Source organism: Delphinapterus leucas, chromosome 14 (assembly GCF_059928025.1).
Source record: "Delphinapterus leucas isolate spDelLeu-1000000601 "Yukka" chromosome 14, BTC_Dleu_Yukka2, whole genome shotgun sequence".
Lineage (NCBI taxonomy): Eukaryota > Metazoa > Chordata > Mammalia > Artiodactyla > Monodontidae > Delphinapterus > Delphinapterus leucas.
Window position 1 is genome coordinate 50,825,378 of NC_143142.1, and position 21,971 is coordinate 50,847,348.

A 21,971-nucleotide genomic window follows, 5' to 3' on the forward strand; every position below is an offset into this window, starting at 1 on the left:
CAAGACATTTGACATGAAAGGCCCAGGGAGGGGATCAGGTTGCCTCCGTGTCAGTAGGAATTGAGGTTCCTGTCAGGAACTGGTCTGGCAGGGAGGTGTCTGAGTCCTTCACTCTGTAGGCAGAGTCTGGACAGTTCTGTCCAAACCTTTCTAGTAAACAGATTGGAATGAACCGCCACTCGCTGCCTGTTCACATTGTTGTTGCGTTCTTTCATAACTGTTACTTAGTTGTCCCTGACAAGATTGAAGACTGCACTTGGCGTGTACCTATCAATTTTGTTTCTAACAATGATACCTAAAGCCGAACCCCAAAGTGCTGAGGGAATTTTACTCTTTGTGTGTCAGTCCAGCCAAATAGCCCTGTATTCCTACTCTTTGGCTCATGTGATGGTTTAAATATTAATCGTGTGTGTCTGGGGTGTAATGATGGCAGGGCTCATGTTGTGGAACGGAGCGGGCAGTGTGTGTTTGGTGTCTTTACGGGCTGCCTGTGTTGCTGGGACCCCTTCGTGCCCACATGCCCCGGCTCGCTAAGGGGGTCAGTATCTGACGTTGCCCCCTTCCTATAGGCATACTTGAGGATCCCCCCACACCTCCTGAGGGGTTAAAAGGCACAGAGTCATCGTTTCTCTTTTAGTTGAAGGACTTGTACAAATTGCCCAACTGTTAATTAGGGAGGTAGGGCTGTGACACCTGGCTTAGGAAGTCAAGGGAGCCTTTCTCCGGGCAGGGGGATGGGGCCGTTTTATGGAGGATGCTTGGGTCTCAGGAGGCTGTGGCTGCTAATTATAGCAGAAGGAATATAACTGAGGATGAACTTTCACACATTTTGACCGTTGGCTTAAATGACTTTTTATTCTCTTGTGTTCTATTGGTGTGTCATACTTTCTTGACAAAATGATCTTTGAGGGAAGGAAGCGTCTATGTGTTCCTTGGTGCCCAGCCCGGGCCTGACATATAATTTTGTTAAAATTGAACTATGGAAGTGGCGTAGTTAATGATGCCCCGGCTGTGAGGAGAGGGGTGATGAGAACAGGCAGTTCTGCTAAGTTTTGGGGATTCTGTGGTCAGCAGGCTGGGGACACGGTAGGGCTTCCTGCTGTGATTTGGGGCCGCCGGTGGCATGTGGAGGCAGATGCTTGGCGCGCCAGGGTGAGCGGTGAGGCAAACCAGATATTCGCCCCAGAGGCTGGGGATCAAATCAGAAGCTATGGGTGGAGATGGTGTGGAAAATAAACACGGCTGCCAGTAAGGATGGGGCTGTACCTGCTGGCCCCAGTGATCCACCTCTGCCCCAACTGAGGAGAAGAGCGTAGGGCTGGGGGGTGGTGAGGGCTGAAAGCCCGGGACAGGGTCGCTCAGGCTTCCGTCTGCTCCCTGCTAGTCTCCCCTTGAGGCGCCTCAAGCTCATGACCCAGGAGGGCCAGAAGCAGCGTGTGCTGGGACTGGCCTGGGTGGCTCGAAAGGGCTGATCAATAAATCTCAGGAATTTTGTTCAATATAGCCATTATTAAAAGTTAAATTATCCTGCATAAATGTATAACGAATAAAAGTTACATTAGAAACAAAGGTAAAGGAGGTATATGGATATGTATAGCTGATTCATTTTGTTTTAAAGCACAAGATAGCACACCATTGTAAAGCAATTATACTCCAATAAAGATGTTAAAAAACCCCCAGATATTTATAAAAATAAACAATTAAAAATTAAAAAACCCAAAAAACAGATATTTATAAAAATAAGCAGTTAAAAAAAGAAACAAAGGTAAAAAATATTCAAATATATGTACATATATATGTATAACTGAATCACTTTGCCCTACACCTAAGCTAACACAACATTGTAAATCAGCTGTACTTCAATAAAAAAAAATACTCAAAACATGTCACTGCCTAATTATTTCATTACATTTTTCTGCTACCTATGCTTGGGAGGTTACTTACATCTCCTGGATCTGTATGATAAAAATACTATACGCTGGTGAGCTGCTGTGTAACTTTTTTTAGCTCCACGCTCAGTGACTTCACGGTGGTAGCTTGAAACGGGCCATGGTGGAATATATATACCACATACACATGCACATCCTGCCTCTCTACACCACAGCAGTACTTCCTCTTGGACTCGGTTCTCTCTGTCTGGCCTGAGTGTGGACCACAGCCTCAGAATGCCTTCGACCCCCTAGTGGGGAAGCAGAAACATTTTATCCAAAAGCTTCTTTCTTTGGACTTTCTTTGGACTCACACATTTCCAGGGATGGAGACAAAAGAAACTGTTATGGCTTAAAGGGCTTTCATTATCCCCATCTGCTAGTCTGTTGATTATATGTGGGATTAAAAATGAGCAGAAGTGTTGATACTATCAACAGAACGGACCATGTAAGCTTTATTAGTCGAAAATGTCAATAGGAGTTAAAAGCAAGAATGAGCTGCAGTGATTACAGCTCTACTTACACATGGTCCAGTGTACATGGTAACGGGTTCCATTTCCAGTGGAATTTTCCACCTAGCAATGATAAAAGTCTGATTTCAGGCCGCAGGAGACCCTTAGCCCAGGAGACGCCTTCTGTAGGAAATCCTTCCTGTCTGCTGCTTCCGCAGGCAGGGAAGCCAGCTCCCCTGTGTGTTGCCCCCAAACCCTGGGCACACCTCTCGTACCACAGCACAGTGAGTTTGGCCAGTTTGGTCTCTGCTTTCTCAGATTGGATGATCCATCTGTAAAATGCCAGTCAGGAATGCTGGCCCTCACCAGCACGCCTTTAATAGTTTGTTATTAGAGAAATAAAACAAGTGAATCAAATAGGATTAACCCCTTCAAGTGATTTAACTATTTCTTACAAATAATAAAGAACAAATTCCTTTCATTCTGTTGAGGATAACCAGAAACACGGAACTGCGGGGCTTCTGCAAGAATTAGCAGCTTGTTATAGATGCTGATTCTGGACAAGTTGACAGTCTGCGTTTCTCTTGTTGAGGATAATAAGCAAAGCTTTTCTATCAAAGGAGACTAATTCCTTGTTTGAAATCTCACTTACACCAGGAGGATTATCAGGCCTTTACCTAGATGTTTTGAAGTGGCCACGTATTTGCCTCCACTTTTCCTCAATCTCCTGGCATTTTGGAATAAGAGCCTTAACTCACCCAAGTGGATGAATAATCGGAGCCGTCCTTACAGCCTGAGAAACGAAGCATGAAGTTATACACTTGGATTTCCTCATAATGTTAATCTTTGATAAAATTACTTTCCTGTAGTTTTAAGTGTATTGGTTTTTCTAAATGTCATGTAATGCCACAAAGGCTCACGTCTTGCTCTTGTCACTGTCCAGGATGGGTCAGTGGAGGCTAGGCAGCAGAATGCTCTCTTCCATGCAGTGATTCAGGAACCTGAGCTGTTTCTCTCCAGGGTCTGTCGGTTTCCAGACTTGGGAGTCTTCTCTGGCTCCTCTGCATCTAGCCACAGGCACGAGAAGAAAGGTGGATGGTTCTGCAGGGGTGTTATGGCCAGGCTGGTTGGGACCTTTCTTTCCTTTCACTGATATTCCAGTGGTCAGCACTCAGTTACATGGTAGTAGCCCAACTACAGGCCTGGGATATGTGGTCTCTGTTCCCAGGGGGAAAAGGGAATGGGGTTGGTAAATACGTGGCGTTACCTTGGCCACACCAGAACACTCAGATGACATAAGTTGTGTTTTGAAAGCATATTTTCAAGTCCTTAGAAGGTCTCTGGCCATAGAGAAGATGCAGAACATAGTGGTCAGGAGCATGACCTGGACTGAAATCACCTATATCCAAATCCCAGCTCCACCATTTATCAGATGTGACATTGGGCAGGTAACTTAGTCTCTCTCTGTGCCTCAGTTTCCTCATTGTAAAATGGGGATAACAAAAGAAGTGAAGTGTTTGTGTGAGAATCAAATGATGTAACATATGTAAAGTGCTTAGAATTATGAATGGGATGTAATTAACAATATGTAAGATTTGTTAAATAAGTTTTCAAAAAATGAGGCTAGTAACAAAGAGACCTAAGGTCCTCTTTGGTGTGTTGTAATTTGGATATATTGTCATTCAGATGGATAATGTTTCTTTTTGTTCAATTGTAAAAATGTTTATTGAGCGACTATTAATTATAATGGCCCAGGTATGACCATAGACTCTGAATAAGTAGGCTTCTCGCTGAGTCAAAGGAAACAGCATGTTTTCTCCACCAGATTTGCCTTTTAAACTCTGTGTCTCTCAATCAGTGGTCCCATCGGCATCTTGGTTTCCACTCCCCAAATCCATGGCTCCCCCTGGGCCCCTCAGAGTGGAAAGTGGCGTTAGCCCAGTGCCTGGTACTTCTCTCCCCTGTCCACGTATTGGGCGCCCTGTCAATATCACTCCCTTAGTAGGTGCCATTTCTGTCTACCTGTTTTGCGGTTTGCTTCCAATCTATTTGTACGAACATGCTACTTCTTCCAGTTAGGATCCAAATTTCAGAATAATGCTGGATTTTAAAAAACACATGAGGGCAACCTGATGTGATTTCCCTGTACAGATCCCCATCCCAGGAGCAGGCTGGGCATAACAGACTCTTTCTCTTGCAGCTAGATGACTGCACGCTGCAGCTCTCCCACAACGGCACCTACCTGGACTTGGAGGCCACCCTGGCCGAGCAACGGGACGAGTTAGAAGGCTTCCAGGATGACACTGGGTAAGAGCGACAACTGTCCCTCCCAGCTGGTCCCAACTTTCCACGAAATGGGGGTTCATTGAGGCCTTAAAAGATCTTGGAGAAACCACCATAGCTTTGACCTTGTCTTCACTCACAGTCACACAGAAAGAAGGGAGGTGCAAGTGATTCACCAGTAGTAACTGCAGACCCTTTTGAATTTGAGTAGCTCTTCTTGATAAGGCTACTCAGGAGTAGGAAAATTTCTGGTGTGGTTTAATTAAGCACACGGTATTTAATAGTCTGTTTTTTTTTTTTTAAACCAAATATACTTAAATTAGTACTTTCCAGATTTTAGTGGATTGACAGCTGTTTTATATATTGTTTTTAACGATCAATTACTGGATATTAAGTTTTCTTGGCAGATGCCTCTGCAGATCATTTTATACTGTATCATCTTTTGAACTCACTACTGTGGAGAAAATAATTCTTAATTATGTTAATTAACATCAAGTTACTTTTAGCTTACATATAGGATTGCTTAATATTTCTGATTGCTGTGAGTCTGAATAAAGCAGTCCACATAAAAAATCAGAGATGTGTACAGAAAGCAAAACCACTGTAGGAATATTGTCATAAAATTAGCCATTCCCCTATTTATTAGATTATTTTTTCTACTAATTGTTTTATCCTTTTCCAGATTTTTTAAACTTTTCACGTTGAGATGATTTTTAACTTCCAGAAGAGTTGAAAATAAAGCACTGATATTTCCCACATACACTTTACCCAGCTTCCCATAATGTTAACATATTGCATAACCATGGCAAATTTGCCCTAACCAAGACATTAATATTTGTAAGATACTGTTATATATATATATATTTTGTTTGTTTGTTTGTTTCTGTTTTTGTTTTTTTTTTTGCGGTACGTGGGCCTCTCACTGCTGTGGCCTCTCCCGTTGCGGAGCACAGGCTCTGGACGCGCAGGCTCAGCGGGCATGGCTCACGGGCGCAGCTGCTCTGCAGCACGTGGGATCCTCCCGGACCGGGGCACGAACCCGTGTCCCCTGCATCGGCAGGTGGACTCTCAACCACTGTGCCACCAGGGAAGCCCTACTGTTATATATTTACTAGATTATTGAAATACTGTTTGGATGGGGGCCCCCCACCTCCCTTTCTATTCCTCATTCATCTAGAGCCAAGTTTATCTCTGATTTTATCGCCTTCCTCCTTAGACACCTTCAGAGGCTCCCTGTTCTTTTCCAAATAATGCCCAGCCATCTTCATCGGTGTCCAAGGACCTCCCCAAAATTTGTTTTGAAGCTACCTTGCCTGACTTAAAAATATATTACAGTCAGATGAATATTATCTGAGACTGCTGATTTTTCATGAATGGCTCAAAAAAAGGAGGAAAAATGGGAAGCTTCTTAGTGTTTGTTTCCTACCTGACACCAGTGTGTACCGATGACTTCCTGAGTTTCCCCTGCTTTAACACCCATCACAACTTATGGTCTTTTCTCCCTTAATTGTCCCTCTTTTCTGCTACTGAAACTCTGCTAGGTCAGAACTGGGCCTGTCTGAATATCCAGCCTAGTGTTTTCTCAGCATGTTATAGGCACTTAGTGAGCACTGGTGGACAGGTGAATGGCAGGGTCCCAGAATGTATTCCTGAATGGCATGAACTTGAGCACCAAGACCAGGGTCCTTGGTAGGAACCAAGCAGGTTCTCTGAGGATGCCCCTCCTGTCTCTTGAGTGGTTCCAAGAGCCACAAAAGACCCTGGAAACTGCCATAGGCTGTACACACGTGAAGCGTATCATTATTAAGTCACATCAGATTCTACTCATCATCATTTAAAAAACTGACATTATAAGACTGATAGATTTGAGGAAATCCATTGCTGTAGTTTTTACAGAGTATTTGACAATGACATCCTTTTATTTAACATGTCAGCATTCAGGCTGGATGACAGTCTAATGGGATGACTTCGTGTCTCATTGATCAAACAGATCCCAGGAGTGTTATGAGCAGATCACTGCCAATTTGAAAAATGTCTCTAGTCGTGTTGTGCTTGAAGACCATGACCTGTTTGATATTTTTTCTTTCTTATCAAAACTTGACTGGTTTGGAGATGGCAGCCTAGGAGAAAAGTGTTAATATATTAGATAACAATATCAAGAGTTAAGAGTGGAAGAAAATAAAGCTTTATGGAGCACCTGCTATGCCACCCACTGTGTTAGGCACCTTATTTCACAGTATGTTTGTTTAATAGTTCATTCTGTTAATATTACAAACATGGAATTGGATTTTATCGTCTCCATTTTTCATTTGAAACTACCGAGGGCCAGGAGTTAAATCACACGTCCAGGGAGGCAGAGCCGGTAGATGGTGGAGCCGCGTTTGAACACAGGTGTAACTGGTTCCCAAGTCTGTGATCCTCCTCCGTCCCAGGAGCTTCTGGGAGATGGCATTTCAGGTTCTCCTGAAGATGTACATACGTACTGGTGGGGACATACGTTGGTTCCTGCAAGGACATCCTCAGTTCCAGGCTGACACACTGGCTCTAGCTGGAGTAGCACCCACTGCAGGGTTGCTCCGTCACCTGGCCCTGAGACTACAGCTCGCACTGTCAACTCCAGTGTCCAGATGCTGGAAGTCCCTTTGCAGCCGTTCCTGAAGAGCCAGGGAGCCCGCTGCAAGCTCCCTGGAGTAGATCCTGGGGCATTCCTTCTCACTTTGTTCCCTTCTGAACTATCACCTGGCCAGCCATGGGTTCATCTGACAGATGCAGCCTTGATCACATTTCTGCACCACATTTCCAACAGCACGGGATGCTGGGGAAACGAATTATGGCAAGATGAGATGGCAGGACTCACGACGTGGGAAACTGCAAACAGGGGAAGGTGACCCAAACGATGTCGGGTAGCCGCACATTTGACTGCTATGTCCCAAACTCACCCCAGACTTTGAAATAGTCTTCATTTGTGGGACCCACCCTTTGTCCTCTGGAACGTACTCAGGGTGATATTCTTCTGTGTCGGGAAGAATGTGAAGAATCTGCCTCTACTGATCTCTGGTGGGGAGATCCCCCGTCCCTGGCCTGGGTTGCAGAAGACACGCCAGGATGGTGCTGTCCCGGCATTGCCGGGTCACCCTAGCGATCCCCAGGTTATTTACCAGCACTGAACACTGGTGGCACATGGCAAGTTACTGGGAGCTGGCTGGAAGCAGCCTGCCGATGGAGGTTTCCTGCACAGGTGGCAGGTGTCTGGGCACATCTGCAGTGTCACTTGCACTGAGTGTCCCTCCTAGGTCCTCTCCTAGAAGCGTGGCACTTGGCAAAGTCTGTGTGCTTGAGAACTCACGTCTCCCTCGAATGGGAGTTAAACTATAATTTCTTCCTAGTTAAGAATTGCCCTGTCGAGGAATGAAAAGGGCAAATGAAACCATTCTTTCTCTTGATGTTTTTGTGTAAATTATAGGAAAATACCTGCTCATGTTGTGGCCATCTCATGAAGATGGGTGGCAGGCTGTATGGAGATGGTGGTGGTGTTGGTACAGTGTGTTCTGAGTCCGTTTTCCTTGTGGAGGAGTTGGTTTCCTTGTTCTTGTCCAACACGCTGCTCTTTCATGCCAGACTAAAATTTAACTTACCCCTTGTTTAGAAGGATCACTCAGACTATAGCTAGTTGGAGAAGAGGAGAAAGACCTTCAAAAGTAGAAGGACAAAGCAATTATTATGCTAGCAGAGTAGAGCCAGGTCTGTTTATTGCCTTCCGAAGCCAGCGAAGTTAGCAGACACAGCAGGGTACCGCGGAAGCCAAAGCGCCTGGGTTATTATTCCCGACCCTGCCATCGTGGGACATTGGGCAAGCCACTTTACCTCTGATGGGGGTTTATAAAATTTACTTATAAAATGAGGACAATATTAACCAAGCCCATTTCCCTCCTTGTATGAGCAGGGACCCCACCAGGGTCTCTGTTGCCCAAGCAGAGCGTAGCAGAGGGCAGCGCTGTACAGTGGTTAGGGACATGGGCTTTGCAGTTAGTCTTGTGGCTGTGTGGCCATGGGGATGTTACTTCACCTCTCCAAACCTCAGTTTCCTTGTGAGTGGGGTAATATAATCATAATACTGCCTCCTTGGGTTGTTGCAAGGTAAAATGTGATGATTTTATCTAAATGTAAATAGGTAAAATGCATCTAAAACATTAAGCTGGTTCCCAGCATGTAATACAAACCCCAAACTAGTAGCCCTTACTATAATTACGGTCAGAATTTGAGATGACACACTGAAATGGGAATCACCAGATTTTAGACCTGGGATGGGGTCTATGCAGGTCCATCACTGGGAGATCTCATTGTTTTAGTTGAGAGACTTTAGTTGAGAGACTTTAGGTTGGAGACTTACCCACAGGGCAGAGCTGGGCCAGATTCTACCTCCCCAACCCCCCACCCCTGACCTTTCTGCTTAGTCCCACCCTCACTGCCTCTGAAAGGAAACCGGAGCACAGGGAACTGTCACAGAGAAGTGGGGTTAGAGGTTAGCTCTGAAAGTGACAGAGTGGGGCTTTGCAAAGGTAGCAAGGACAGTAGGTTGAGGTGTGGTAGAGCTCAGAGTGGGCCTGAGAAGCACGGGCCTTCAGGGATGCTGTGAGGACCAGTGTGGTTGTTGGACGGGGTGTACGCATCCCCAGGTGCTCCTGACCTGGAGTACCTCAGGGCGCTCACCTTTTCCTCCGCTTGACTCCCCTCGGGCCTGCGCTAGAGGGTCAGCGCTGAGACAGTGCTTATCTCTGATCTTCCTCATGCCGCCACCCCCATTCCTGTCCCCACTGCGTTAGGTAGAGGTGGGGAAAGTCAGATGAAAACCTGTGGAGTGGGGTGGGTGGAGCCACAGTGGGAGGCTTGTGGCTCAGAGATGAAGGATGTGAAGCCTGGACATGGGAAGGGCTGTGAGGAAGCCCGTTCGCAGGGGCAGGTGGGCGTCGACCCCGCCAGCCTTGCAGTGGATGTGCTTGGAGGGACGAAAGGGTTTGGGGAGAGCTCTGGTTTGATTCTTAGACACCTAACTTCTCAGCCTGCAGCTCATGAGCGCCGAGGATCCATGTGTGTGTGTCGGGGGGCAAGAACCCCTGAGATTTCTGCAGTTTGTGGATATGCAGGGTTTTGGGGTGGAGAGGGCTTTCAGAGCCTTTCATCAGATTCTCAAAGAGTTCTCTACATTCCAGATGTCAAGTTTGAAGGAGTAAGAAGTCGTTTTCCCTTCTTACTGTCTGATACAATAGTTAACCTCATCCAGTCACATCTCTCTCTGGTTTCCTCTGCATCTGGACCTGGTAGAATGGGAAATCACCTAAAATACATTTTAAACCTAAATCTAAAAACCAACTGAACTCAGAGAACCAAACTGAACAACAAACAAAAAACCTGGACAAAAGAGAGATTCTGGTTAGGGTGTGGATGGGACGCAGGGAAGGGTTTCCCCCCACTTTTCCTCGTAAGTGGTTATCTGCAGCTGAGAGCACAGGTGTGTTGTTGTCTGGGGCTCTTTTGGCAAATCATCGAAGGATTAAGCGTCTCCCATCTTCTCAGTGCAAGGCTCACACTGCCGACCACCAAGCCCTGCTCCGGTCACGGTGGATGAGAGAACTGGCCCTTTTCAGACAAAAGATGCCCTGTGGGGCAGGGGGGTGGTTCAGTGCTGAGCTTAGCAGAGCAACCCAGAGGCCCCTGCACACCTGCTCCGGGTCAGTGCTAGGCCAGTGCCTTCAAATACCCTGGGGGAAAGCCGCTTAGGAATGCTCAGACAAGACAGATGAGCTTCCGTGCTGAGTGGACAGTGGAATTGGCATGGCTCTAAGTTCCTTCAAATGCCAGATTGTATGACAGGACAAAGATGGAGTCAAGTAGGAGTGGTGGAGCCCACGTGGGTGCTTGGCTTTATGGTATGGGTAGGAGTCAGAAGAGGACTGGCCTGCAAAGAAGGAGCCCTCACAGAACTCCTCCAGTAACAGGGAGGGCGGGGTGAGGGGACAGAACCTTGAACAGGGAGGCTGCAGTCAGTGTGGCCCACTGTGATGGGGGAAGGGAGTGACCTAATGGGTCTGAACCTGGTGGCTGAGGAAGGCGGGTGGACTGGGGCCTGGACCATTGGGGGAATCTGGAGATGTGATACTAGTTGAGCAGAGAGAAACAGGAGGATAAAATGGACACATGCCATTAGGTGGATAGTGTGTGGACGGTGGACTACTTAGAGAAGTAGTGAGGTTATGGGGGGCAGTTTGGGGAGGGGGAGAAGAGGTTTATACATGTTATTCTGAGGTTATGTCAAGCCACGCTCAAGGTGCAAGGTGGACAGGTGAGAAATATTGGCCTGGCACTCAGGTGAGAAACATCAAGGACCAGAGAGACTGGAGGTGACCCCTTGGAGGAAGGGAGTTGAAAACCTAAAACTTCTCTGAAGAAATGAAGTCTGTTTAAAAAAAGAGGTAGATAATTAGGCCGTTTTGAAGACAATATGTTGATTACAAGATGCTCTTAGGAACCCAGCCTTCTTTTACCTTTCTACTCCGCCATCCTGATGATGTAGCTTTCATCTTTCATGCTTCATCATAGTTACAGTATGGCTGCTCTCCCTCTAGCATCTCATCAGGGCAGGAAGTCATGTGTTGGTTAGGGTATAGTTTTCTCTGTTGTAACCGATAGATTCCAAATTGTGGAGTTTAAATATAAAGGTAAAAATTTCTTTGTTGTGTAAGAGTCGAAATATAGACAACTTTCCTTGGACTGGTAGAGCAGCCATACCGTCCTGAAAATGAGAATTCCATCTCTGTGTCCAGAGTGATTGCTTTACCTTTTCCCTTCTCATCTGCATCCCAGCTGCCAGGAAGAAGGAAGTGGACATAGGGGGTGAATGTCCATTCTGTGTGCACATAGCTTTCAGTCACATGCCATTGCCCAGAACTTAGGTCCATGATTATACCATGAATTTTGGGCTTGTGTCCAGCCAACCCTCTACCTTTATTACTAAGGGTATGAGGTCCCTGCCTTAGATGGGAAGAGTGAAGAACAGATGTTGGTGCCAGCTGGGTCTGCCCCCTTTAGAGAGTTTTTCCAGAACCTCCACCAGCAATTTCCATCTGCAGTTCACTGAAGAGAACTGTGTCATGTGGCCACTCTTGGTAGTCGGGGAGACTGGAAAATATAGTTTTAGGTGGGTACACTGTCACCCCAAACAAAATCAGGTTCTCTTTATAAGACAAAAGGGGGAAATGCATATCGGTGGGTAACTGGCAATGTCTGCCTCAGCAAGGAGAAAATTTCAAAGAAGAGGCAGTTAAGAACAGTATGCCATGGAGAAATCAAGTTGTGACAGTACCCAGGCAAGGCCAGGGGTGTAGTAAGGGGAGATTTGTGGTGTCCTTGGGGAGAGAGGAAGCAGAAGAGTAGTGGGGTGGAGGCAGGTGGAGATAGGTCAAGGGGAGAACGTGGGGCTGAGGAGGAGAGATAGCAGGATTGCGTAGGAGCTGGGAGTTGACCTGAGGGGGAAAAGCTAAAACTGTAAAACTCTTAGAAGAAAATAGGAGTAAGTCTTCGTTTCTTAGATATGACACCACAAGCACAATATCATCCTGTGTTGCAGACAAGGAAGCTGAGGCTCACAGAGGCTAAGTAACTTGTCCAGGATCACATAGCTGGCTTCAGAGTTTAGCTTTTCACCACTACCATCTCCTAAGGGAGACCAGAATGCATCTGGAGGCAAATGTAGTGGCAACCAGCTCTCTTGGACTTCGAGCTTCTGAGCAAATTAATCTTCACTAGTACTCTCCTTTTACTAGCTGATGACTGGTCCAAATCCTCTTCATTCTTCAGGCAGAGCATGGGCTGAGTCTCACAGTTTCAGAAACTTACTAAGAGGAAGCTTATCCTGGGGCAGCTGCTGGGGGGCCCCTAATCTCTGCTTCTGCTGCATTGTCCAATGTGTGTTTTCTACTCTTGACTGAAATCATAGTTTAGTTCTAATTTGAGTGGAGGAATATTTGGGGGCATCAATTCTGCTGTTGATTGCAAGAAAAAGTCTTCAAGCCTTTGGCTCCATGCCACTCAATAAAATAATGTAAGCACTTGTTCTTACATTACGAAGACTTTATATGTTATTTTTATAAAAATATTTTCTTGAGAGACGGGGACAGGGCTGAAACACACGGGTTCAGAACCAACAGACTTGGTTCTGTGGTATTTGGTTACACCAGATCTTTTTCCCAAGGCCATAGACGTTATTGCAGGAGAAGCTCAGGTATTCTGAGAAACCGGGAAGTTGCAGGAAGTTCCTTCAGCGATAGTGCCATCAAGTCCCTGGCATGTGTGCCTCGGCTGGAGTCTCCTTGAATTGAGCATCTATTTTAGTTCTCTCATCACTTGGGTAGCATTGACCTTGGGTATGGGCAGCCGGTTGGCTGTGGCTAGTCCCTGAGACCTGTGCTACTTTTCTGGCAGTGGCTGTGCTGATAGGAATGGAATCTGAATCTCCCTGGGGAGCTTTAGGTCAAACTAAACTGCCTTTGCCTCTGGGTCACCAGATTCTGGTAACTGATGCACCCCCATTTCACTCTGCTGCAAACAGGCTGACTTGGAAGGAGAGGCTGCTATGATACTGATAACAGCAAGCCAATATCGGGGAGAAAAGGACCATTAAAGTGCTTATGGTGAACACACATTGACAGCCTCCCACTGGTTTCAGTTTTAGAACATGGACACTCCATGAAGGCAAATAATCAATGTTTGTATTAGGGTTCTTCAGAGAAATACAACCAATAAGATATGTCTTATCCATCTAGTCTAATCTAGTTTAATCTATCTAATCCAGCTAGTCTGTCTAGAGAGACTTACTTCCAGTAACTGGCTGACACCATTTTGGGGGCTGGCAAGTCTGAAATCTGTAGAGTGGGCCAGCAGGCTGGAAATTCAGGTGAGAATTGATGTTGCAGTCTTCAGTCCAAAATCTGCCCGGCAGGCTAGCAGGCAGGATTTCTGCATTGCTGTCTTGAGGCAGACAATCCTTTGTGGATCGAACATAGAGTCCAGCACACACTAGTCACCAGTGAACATGTGTGGAATGAGGGAATGGATGAAGGAACACCCATCTGGGAGGCAGCTTCAGGGAGGTGCTAGGCGTACAGGCTCTGGGGTCAGACTGCCTGGGTTGGGTCCGAGCTCTGTCACTTTCTGTGTGACTTCAGCTACGTCGCATAACTCTTCTGGGCCTCAATTTCCTTACTTTAAAAATGGCAATAATATTACCTACTTCATAGGAGTTTTCTGAAGACTAAATCTGTAGAAAGTACTTAGAACCTCATCTGGCACGTGATAAGCATTCCATAAATGTTAACAACTATTATGATTATTATTTTCTGAACCCAGACTGACATAGTATCCCACTGGGGGCGGGGGAAAGTATATCCATGATTATTTAATTTTCCTCTGAAAGTTTTAGCCAGGAAACAGAAGACAAGGGCATATTTACTAGAAAAGTGGGGATAAAGTGATTATTTTAAGTTGTATGAAATGATTATTTCCCTGAAAGAAGCCAAGAGAATAAGCCAAAAGATTTTTAGAATCCATATTAGCAGCAAGATGGCATATATAGAAGAAATACATAACAATCAGCATTACCCAATTACAAAATGTTGTGGTGGAGGGAGGGAAGCTATCAAATTTAAAGGACCTTACGATGGGTGTCGTCTATACATTGATATTTGATATAGATAAATAAAACATGGACATCTTGTAATTCTTGAATTCTTAGAATAAACCTTATTTGGTCCTATTTTATTAAATTCACACATTTGTTATTTTGGTTTGCTAATATTTTCTTAGATATTTTCATCTTAATTTTTTGTGTCCTTTTTTGTTAGATTTTAGTATTGAGGTCAAATCAGTCCCTTAAAAAACCTGGGACACTTTTTATGCTTAGAAAGTGCTGGAGAAGGTGATATAGCGAGGCACTTACACAGCAAAAGGCAGGATGGTGCAGGTGACGGTGGAGTCAGACACTCTGCTTTCAGCCCTGGTCTGTTTCCATCAGCTATGTGACTTTATGCAGGTCACGTCATTACTACAAGCTTTGCTTCCCTCATCTGCAAAGTGGGCACAACCGTGGTACCTGCGTCAAGGATGAGAGAAAGTAGGGATTGCGGGGGAGGTGAAGGACAACTTCTGTGGGCCTGGCTGCACTTACCACTCCCTGGTCTCTGCTTTGGAAGCCCCTCCTTTGCCAGGGACTCCTGGGCTTCGGACCCTCATTCCCGGTTGAGGGACTTCCACAGCCTTCGGTCCCCGATTCCATTCAGGTTTCTTTCATGGTAGGATTTTGTGTACAGGGGCAGGCAGGGAAGGAGGTGAATATATTGAAGCAGAGGAATTATAAGTGATAAAACTACTTAAAAATAGGCCCTTTTTGTTCTATGCTCTCCTAAATTCTATTAGGGTTTAGCTTAACCAGTCTGATTGCCTGGTTTCTCAATGTACAAACATTGAAAAATGCAGAAAAGATGATACCTCCAGAGTGGTGTGCTGATGGCTTCCTCAGAAACACTGTCCTAGTTCTCATGCAGGTGCCTGGATCCCTTGTGACCAGTCCTTGTGGGACTGGAGAATTCTGTGGGAAAACTGAAGCACTTCCTCAAAATGCAACTTTGCGGTTGTTTGAAGATAAAAGTGGGGGCTATCAATGGGCCCTTGTGAACTTCTCTAGAACTTTTGAGGAATTCTGAAATATTTTCTCCTGCCATCCCATGCTTCTTCCCCTCTGGGCATCTAAAGCATGTATTTTGTCTACTGTCCATTTGGTATTTATTTTTGATTCATAACTGCTGATAACATGAGTTACAAAAAATTCTTCCAGATTAAAGAACTTTGGGTTTGCTGTTTCTAATAGTTAGGGTCTGGCCATCATCAGGGGTTCACTGGTTTCTGCTCCCAGCTGAGCCCCTGGCTCAGCCCTGGGTGAGGCTGCAAGCCTGGTGGCTGCTGCCCCCACCCCAGAATACCTTTCCTGGGAATTCACACAAAAGGCTGTTCAGCAGCTCAGTTCAGCGCACTAATGGGAACTTCCTTCCTCGTATGATCACAAGAATTGAAGGAGTGTCAACATCAGGACTGTCTAGAGAAATTTAATCAAAATGAGATGGCAAAGGAATATGTTCCAGATGAAGGAACAAGATAAAACCCCAGAAGAACAGCTAAGTGAAGTGGAGATGGGCGATGTACCTGAGAAAGAGTTCAGAGTAATGATCGTAAAGATGATCCAAGAACTCGGGAAGAGAATGGATGCACAGAGCGAGAAGTTACAAGAAGATTTTAACAAAGAGTTAGAAAATATAAAGAACAACCAAATAGAGTTGAAGAATACAATAACTGAAATGAAAAGTACACTAGAAGGAATCAATAGCAGAATGAGCACCCCCCCTCCCAAAAAAAAAAAAGAATAAATGAGGCAGAAGAACGAATCATTGAGCTGAAAGACAGAGTGGTGGGAAGTCACTGCCACAGAACAGAATAAAGAATGAAAAGAAATGAGGACAGTTTAAGAGACCTCTGGGACAACATCAAATGCACCAACATTCACATTATAGGGGTCCCAGAAGGAGAAGAGAGAGACAAAGGGCCTGAGAAAATATTTGAAGAGATAATAGCTGAAAACTTCCCTAACATGAGAAAGGAAACAGTAACCCAACTCCTGGAGGCACAGAGATTCCCATACAGGATTAACCCAAGGAGGAACATGCTGAGACACATACTAATCAAACTGACAAAAATTAAAGGTAAGGAGAAAATGTTGAAAGCAACAAGGGAAAAGCAACAAATAACACACAAGGGAATCCCCATAAGGTTATCAGCTGACTTTTCAGCAGAAACTCTGCAGGCCCGAAGGGAGTGGCACAATATATTTAAAGTGATGAAAGGGAAAAACCTACAACTAAGAATACTCTACCCAGCAGGGTTCTCATTCAGATTTGATGGAGAAATCAAAAGCATTACAGACAAGCAAAAGCTAAAAGAATTCAGCGCCACCAAACAAGCTTTACAACAAATGCTAAAGGAACTTCTCTAGACAGAAAAGAGGAGACCACAACTAGAAACAAGAAAAATACCAAATGGGAAAGCTCACCTGTAAAGGACTGGCAAGAGAGAAAAAGATTTTTTCTGTGTGAGGAAGAAAGTTTTGAAGAAGTCTGTGTTTATAGGAATCTCAAACTTGTCCTCTGAAGATGGGTCGAGTGTTGTGTATTTGTGTAAACTCGAGGCTAGTACCTTGCACATAGTTTAACTAAAAAGGAGGGTCTTGGCTGCATTTGAAGGGACCGTGAAAGCAGATTCTCTGCCCACGAGGAGCTGCCGGGTTGGAGGCTGCTGCATGTTTTTGTAGGACCACGCAAGTGGTTTTCTTTTCTCCTTTAAAAGAATCAAAAAACCTTTTTTTAAACCATACTTTCCCCTCTTATTTGGTCTCAAGAATAAAAAATATGATTGTTTCAGTACTATAATATAATTTCTGTGACTTCATATCACAATATTAAGTGTGCCCTGGTGAGATGTCTGTCCTCTTCTGCTCCAGCACAACCACAAAACCAGGAAGCGGGAAAGTACTGCGAGACTGGTATACATGAAGCCCTGATGGGGAGGGAACTCAGCCACTGAGCTGGTTACCCGCTCCTGTGCTGGTTCCTGGCTCCATTTTACCTTTGTCCACTGGCCTCCCCCTTTCTCCAAACCTCAAAGCCTTTGCTACCCTAGGTAGCCAGGACTCATGTTCTCCCCATTTATCTTCTCTCATCTGCTCTGGGCTTCGGTCCTTCTCTGTAAAAGCGGGCTGAGCCCTCATGGGAGGAGAACTGGGGAGGGGCCATCCTTTTCCTTCCTTTATAAGAAATGAAGTGAAAGGAAGCAAAGATGAGACAAGGTGTGGTGTACCTTGACATTCTGCTGACAAATAGCCTACACGCCCCCTTTGCTGGACTCCTGTCTTCAGGGAAAAGCCATGTCTTGAATTGATACACAGCAAAACAGCTCTTTCTGATTACCCCACTATGTGTGTCCTTTCCCGATATGCAAAAACATGTAAAAATAGCCATGGGAATGATCAAGCAGATTTGTGCTGTTACATTCCAGGGATTTCACTTCATGGGCACAGATTTTTAAAATTTCCCAACATGGTCAGGCATGAGTACACGGAACTCTGTGGAGTGGACCGGGTTTGGCAGTGAAATGTGTGTGCCAGTCCAACAGAGTCAGACTTCATTATTTTATTTCCCGTAAAGCCCTGTGACGTCACAGCGTTTCAGGATACATTGTTGTTCTGTGTAGGTTCCTGCTTATCGAGAGCCTCTTCCAGGTGTGGGTGTCCGAAGCGAACCGTCAAGTTGATTGACAGCAGGTAGGGTCACCTTGTTGACTCCTCTGATGCCCATGAATGTTTTGTCTCCTGTCTCCGTTAGGCGGGGCAAGAAGCACAGCATCATCCTAAGGACACAGCTGTCCGTGAGGGTCCACGCCTGCATCGGTGAGTGACATCTGCGGAAGGGGATGCTTGTCATCTGCCCTCAGTGATTAAACGTGATGATTAATGCCACTTACGGGAATGAAATGCAATATTCACTCTTTTGCTATCTATGCTGGGGTTAGCCCCTGTCATATATTGTTAGAGCTTTTAGGGAAGCAATTTCTGGCAAGGCTTGGAAACCCTGTCTCATTCTGGCTGCCTTTGCTGTTTGGTTCGTGAACAGAGCTCGAGGTAAGACAGACACATTGGTGGTTAGGTTCTTTTTGGCAATGCTGGGAGAGATGGGGTTCTTCCTGGGGCTGTGCCAGTGTGAACCTCCAGCCAGTTGAAGTGACCTTTTCTGTTTTCAATTTATTTTTTTATACAGCAGGTTCTTATTAGTCACCCATTTTATAGACATCAGTGTATACATGTCAATCCCAATCTGAAGTGACCTTTACGTGCCTTCTGGTGGCTGTCTGCAGCTCCCTGTGGAGAAGTGGGGCCTGAAGCTCCAGGCTGTGGTCTCAGGAGATTGAAGGGAAGCCTCAGGTCAGTGCAGGACAGGGCACACGTGGATGCAGAGCAATACGGTGTTGAGTGGGCGTATTTGTGGTTCAGATGGTTTGCCTGTGGTCACTTGGGAAACCCCACTGACGCCCATTCCTGCAGCCATTGATTTTCCCGGACCCATTGCTTTCCCCATTATACACGTGGGCTGAATGGTAACAAAAGTGGTAATTTATGCTAAGTAGACAGTCTCCATGGGAAGGTGTCCTCCTGGCATTGGGCCAAGTTGAGGCAAGTATGTAATATAAAAAGGAAAAAGAAAGGAACTAAATTTCGTTTTATGCATAGAAGTTTTCCATATCTGAGTCATTTTGTGTTTATTTAATACATGTTGTGGTCTTAATTCAGGCCTGTAATTAGCAGAGCACCAATCATCCTGTCGAGGCCCAGTCTACACCTGGAGTGTGGCATGCATGGGTGGAGTGGAGGGAATCGTTTCTGTTTCCTCTTCTTTCTCCCTGCTTTCCTGTTGGAGACCCAGGGATGGGGTGAGGGAACAGCTGGATGTGGAGGGGAAGCTGTGTAATTTTACTTCATTTGGTGTGAAGTGGGTGAGGCTGCAGGTGTCCCGAGGGACAGTGTTTGTCTTACTCTGTGGTTGGAGAGTAATTGTGTAGCCGACATGTAAACCTCAGGGGCTGGAGGGTCAGGGCGTCAGGAGGGTTCGTGATCTCGTTGGAGACAAAACGAGATCTGTAGGACCTTCATTACTGACCCTGCTCCTCAACTGCCTGTAGCACTGAGTGACCTTAAAATATGCACCAAAATATGCTTTCTTTATTACTTGCTTTATATTTTTCAAATTATTTTATGTGTATAAATCATGTCTGCCTGGGGAAAAAGCCTGTGACCTATGACTTTGGATAAATTCCCTTCTGACCCTCATCCTGGATCTAGGACGAATCCAGGCACATACCATGTGCTGAATACAACCAATACTGAATATTGGTTGAAATATAGCTGATAACCAGTTGAGATTTGGGACATGAGTATGAATTGGTATTTCCCAGGAACAGTAAGGCTGTGGAAAGCAGATTTACACTCAAACTGGCTAGATCAAAATCCTAATGAGCTAACTACCTTTTAACAAAATTCATTCTTTGGCAGTATACACTTAAAATGTTTGAAGCACAGGGTTTTTCTAACCAGCTTCCACATTATTGACTCACCGCATTAACTGGTGTATTGTCCTGTAGTCCCATGTCATGCATGTAAACACACATCTCATCTCCATGGCACCTGAGCCCCAGCAGCCAGTCCTTCCCACTGTCTCTCAGGATGCCCAGGTCTTCCTATTTGAAGGGTTAAACTGGGTGCTGACGGGATCAGCGTGTTTGTTCTCAAACCTGCTTATGCCAGTTGCACTATTGGAATTATGTAATTTAATGAAACGGGATGTGAACGTTTTATAAACGGATTAAATACAGGTATACAAAGTCACTGCTGTGAGTATATTGGAAAAGATTCAAAATTAGTTACTACAAAAGCATTTCTGTCAACATGAGTGGGTTATGATAACTACAGAAGGTGGGGGAATGTTGTAAAAATCCAGAAGGATTCTAGTCTTTGTAAGTTCTAAGACACTGAGATTGGGAATCATAGACTATATTATGTGAGTGGTTCATGAAGGAAGGTCCACGGGGAGTCCCATTAGACCTTTATTCAAAGAAAGGTCATGCCCCAAATGATGTGAGGGTGCATCTCCTGTGCTGTGTGCCTGGCAACCAACTGTGTCTCATCCCAGAGAAACAGGACGGTCAGTCACCATGGTTGCAAGTTAAAGTCTTAAGGTGTGTATGTGTCATTTTTAAAAGATTTCTTCTTTAATCAGTTTTCACCATTAATTACCTCAGGCTTGAGTGTGTTGGATGAGAGGATTTGACTGTGTGAATTAACATCAATGCCCAAGAAGGCAAAGTTCTTCCTTTGTATTAAAAAACCCTCTTTCCCCTTCCACTTCCTGTTATTGGCAAGATCTGGAATAGATTTATTATAATAGCATTAAATAGTATCCTTTGGTTTATGTGTAGACAAAGGAATGTATGCATCGTATGTGTGATGTACCAGCCCCCATTGTGACATATTCTTTCCCTTTCCAAATGGCAATATTAGATGAGATTTCTTTGGGATTAAAAAAAAAACCCAACAAACCAGGAACAATCTTCAGATGAAATGGCAAAGGAAAGCATGACAGGGGGAGAAAACCTTTTTCACATCAGTTGGTTGGGTCCTTGTTTCCTTTCAAGATATTTCCCCTCTTCACCATCTAAGAAATGATTGAGTGATTATAGGCATGGGACAGTGACTGCTGTCTTAGGCCTGGCACTATACACAGCTCCCACATGGACCTACCTTCCCACTGCACGATTGGACCGGAAGGATCCAGGATCACCTTAGGCTCATGGGCTTAAAATGCTATCAAGTAAATTTCTCCAAAATAATGTTTTCTTCACCCTATATTCTCTTCTCCTTTGCCCCTGTTTTAATTAAGTATAGAATGTTTAGAATCCAGGACAGCGTGTGGATGAATTGGAGGAGACATGCCTTTGGAATTCTCCAGTGTTACCTTTGGAACTCTGTACCCATTGGGATGAGAGTGGAGTGGAGCCTTCGTGGTTAGCAACCAGGCAAACCTCATGAGAAATGAAGGCCACGGGGCACTGCTTTGATGGTCCCAGCAAGCAGCCGAGACAGGTCTTTGCTGATAGTAGGAAGCTGGAATGAGATTTTGGTACCGAGAGAGGCCTCAAGCTTTTTGTACCTCTGTGCTCCTTTCCACTGTATTACTTTGCACATTTTTAGTATGACTACTTTTTTTTTTTAAACCTGATTTTTAAAAAATTTTTTGGCTTTGTTGGGTCTTTGTTGCTGCACGCGGGCTTTCTCTAGTTGCACCGAGTGGGGGCTACTCTTTGTTGCGGTGCGCAGGCTTCTCATTGCGGTGGCTTCTCTTGTTGTGGAGCACGGGCTCTAGGTACGCGGACTTCAGTAGTTGCAGCACTCAGGCTCAGTGGTTGCGGCACCTGGGCTCTAGGGCGCACAGGCTTCAGTCGTTGTGGCATACGGGCTCAGTAGTTGTGGTTCACGGGCTCTAGAGCACAGGCTCAGTAGTTGTGGCACATGGGCTTAGTTGCTCTGCAACATGTGGAATCTTCCCGGACCAGGGATTGAACCCGTGTCCCCTGCATTGGCAGGCGGATTCTTCACCACTGCGTC

General features: G+C 45.3%; 1 protein-coding gene across 1 annotated transcript in view; it reads left to right on the plus strand.

Annotated features, from left to right (window-relative positions):
- Nucleotides 1–21,971, plus strand: part of FHOD3 (formin homology 2 domain containing 3) — a 497,208-nt gene that overhangs the window by 55,814 nt on the left and 419,423 nt on the right. Inside the window, exons 2-3 of the mRNA XM_022587005.3 lie at nucleotides 4,581–4,687; nucleotides 18,142–18,206. Coding sequence (XP_022442713.2) covers nucleotides 4,581–4,687; nucleotides 18,142–18,206 — 172 coding nt within the window. The remainder of the gene's footprint in view (nucleotides 1–4,580; nucleotides 4,688–18,141; nucleotides 18,207–21,971) is intronic.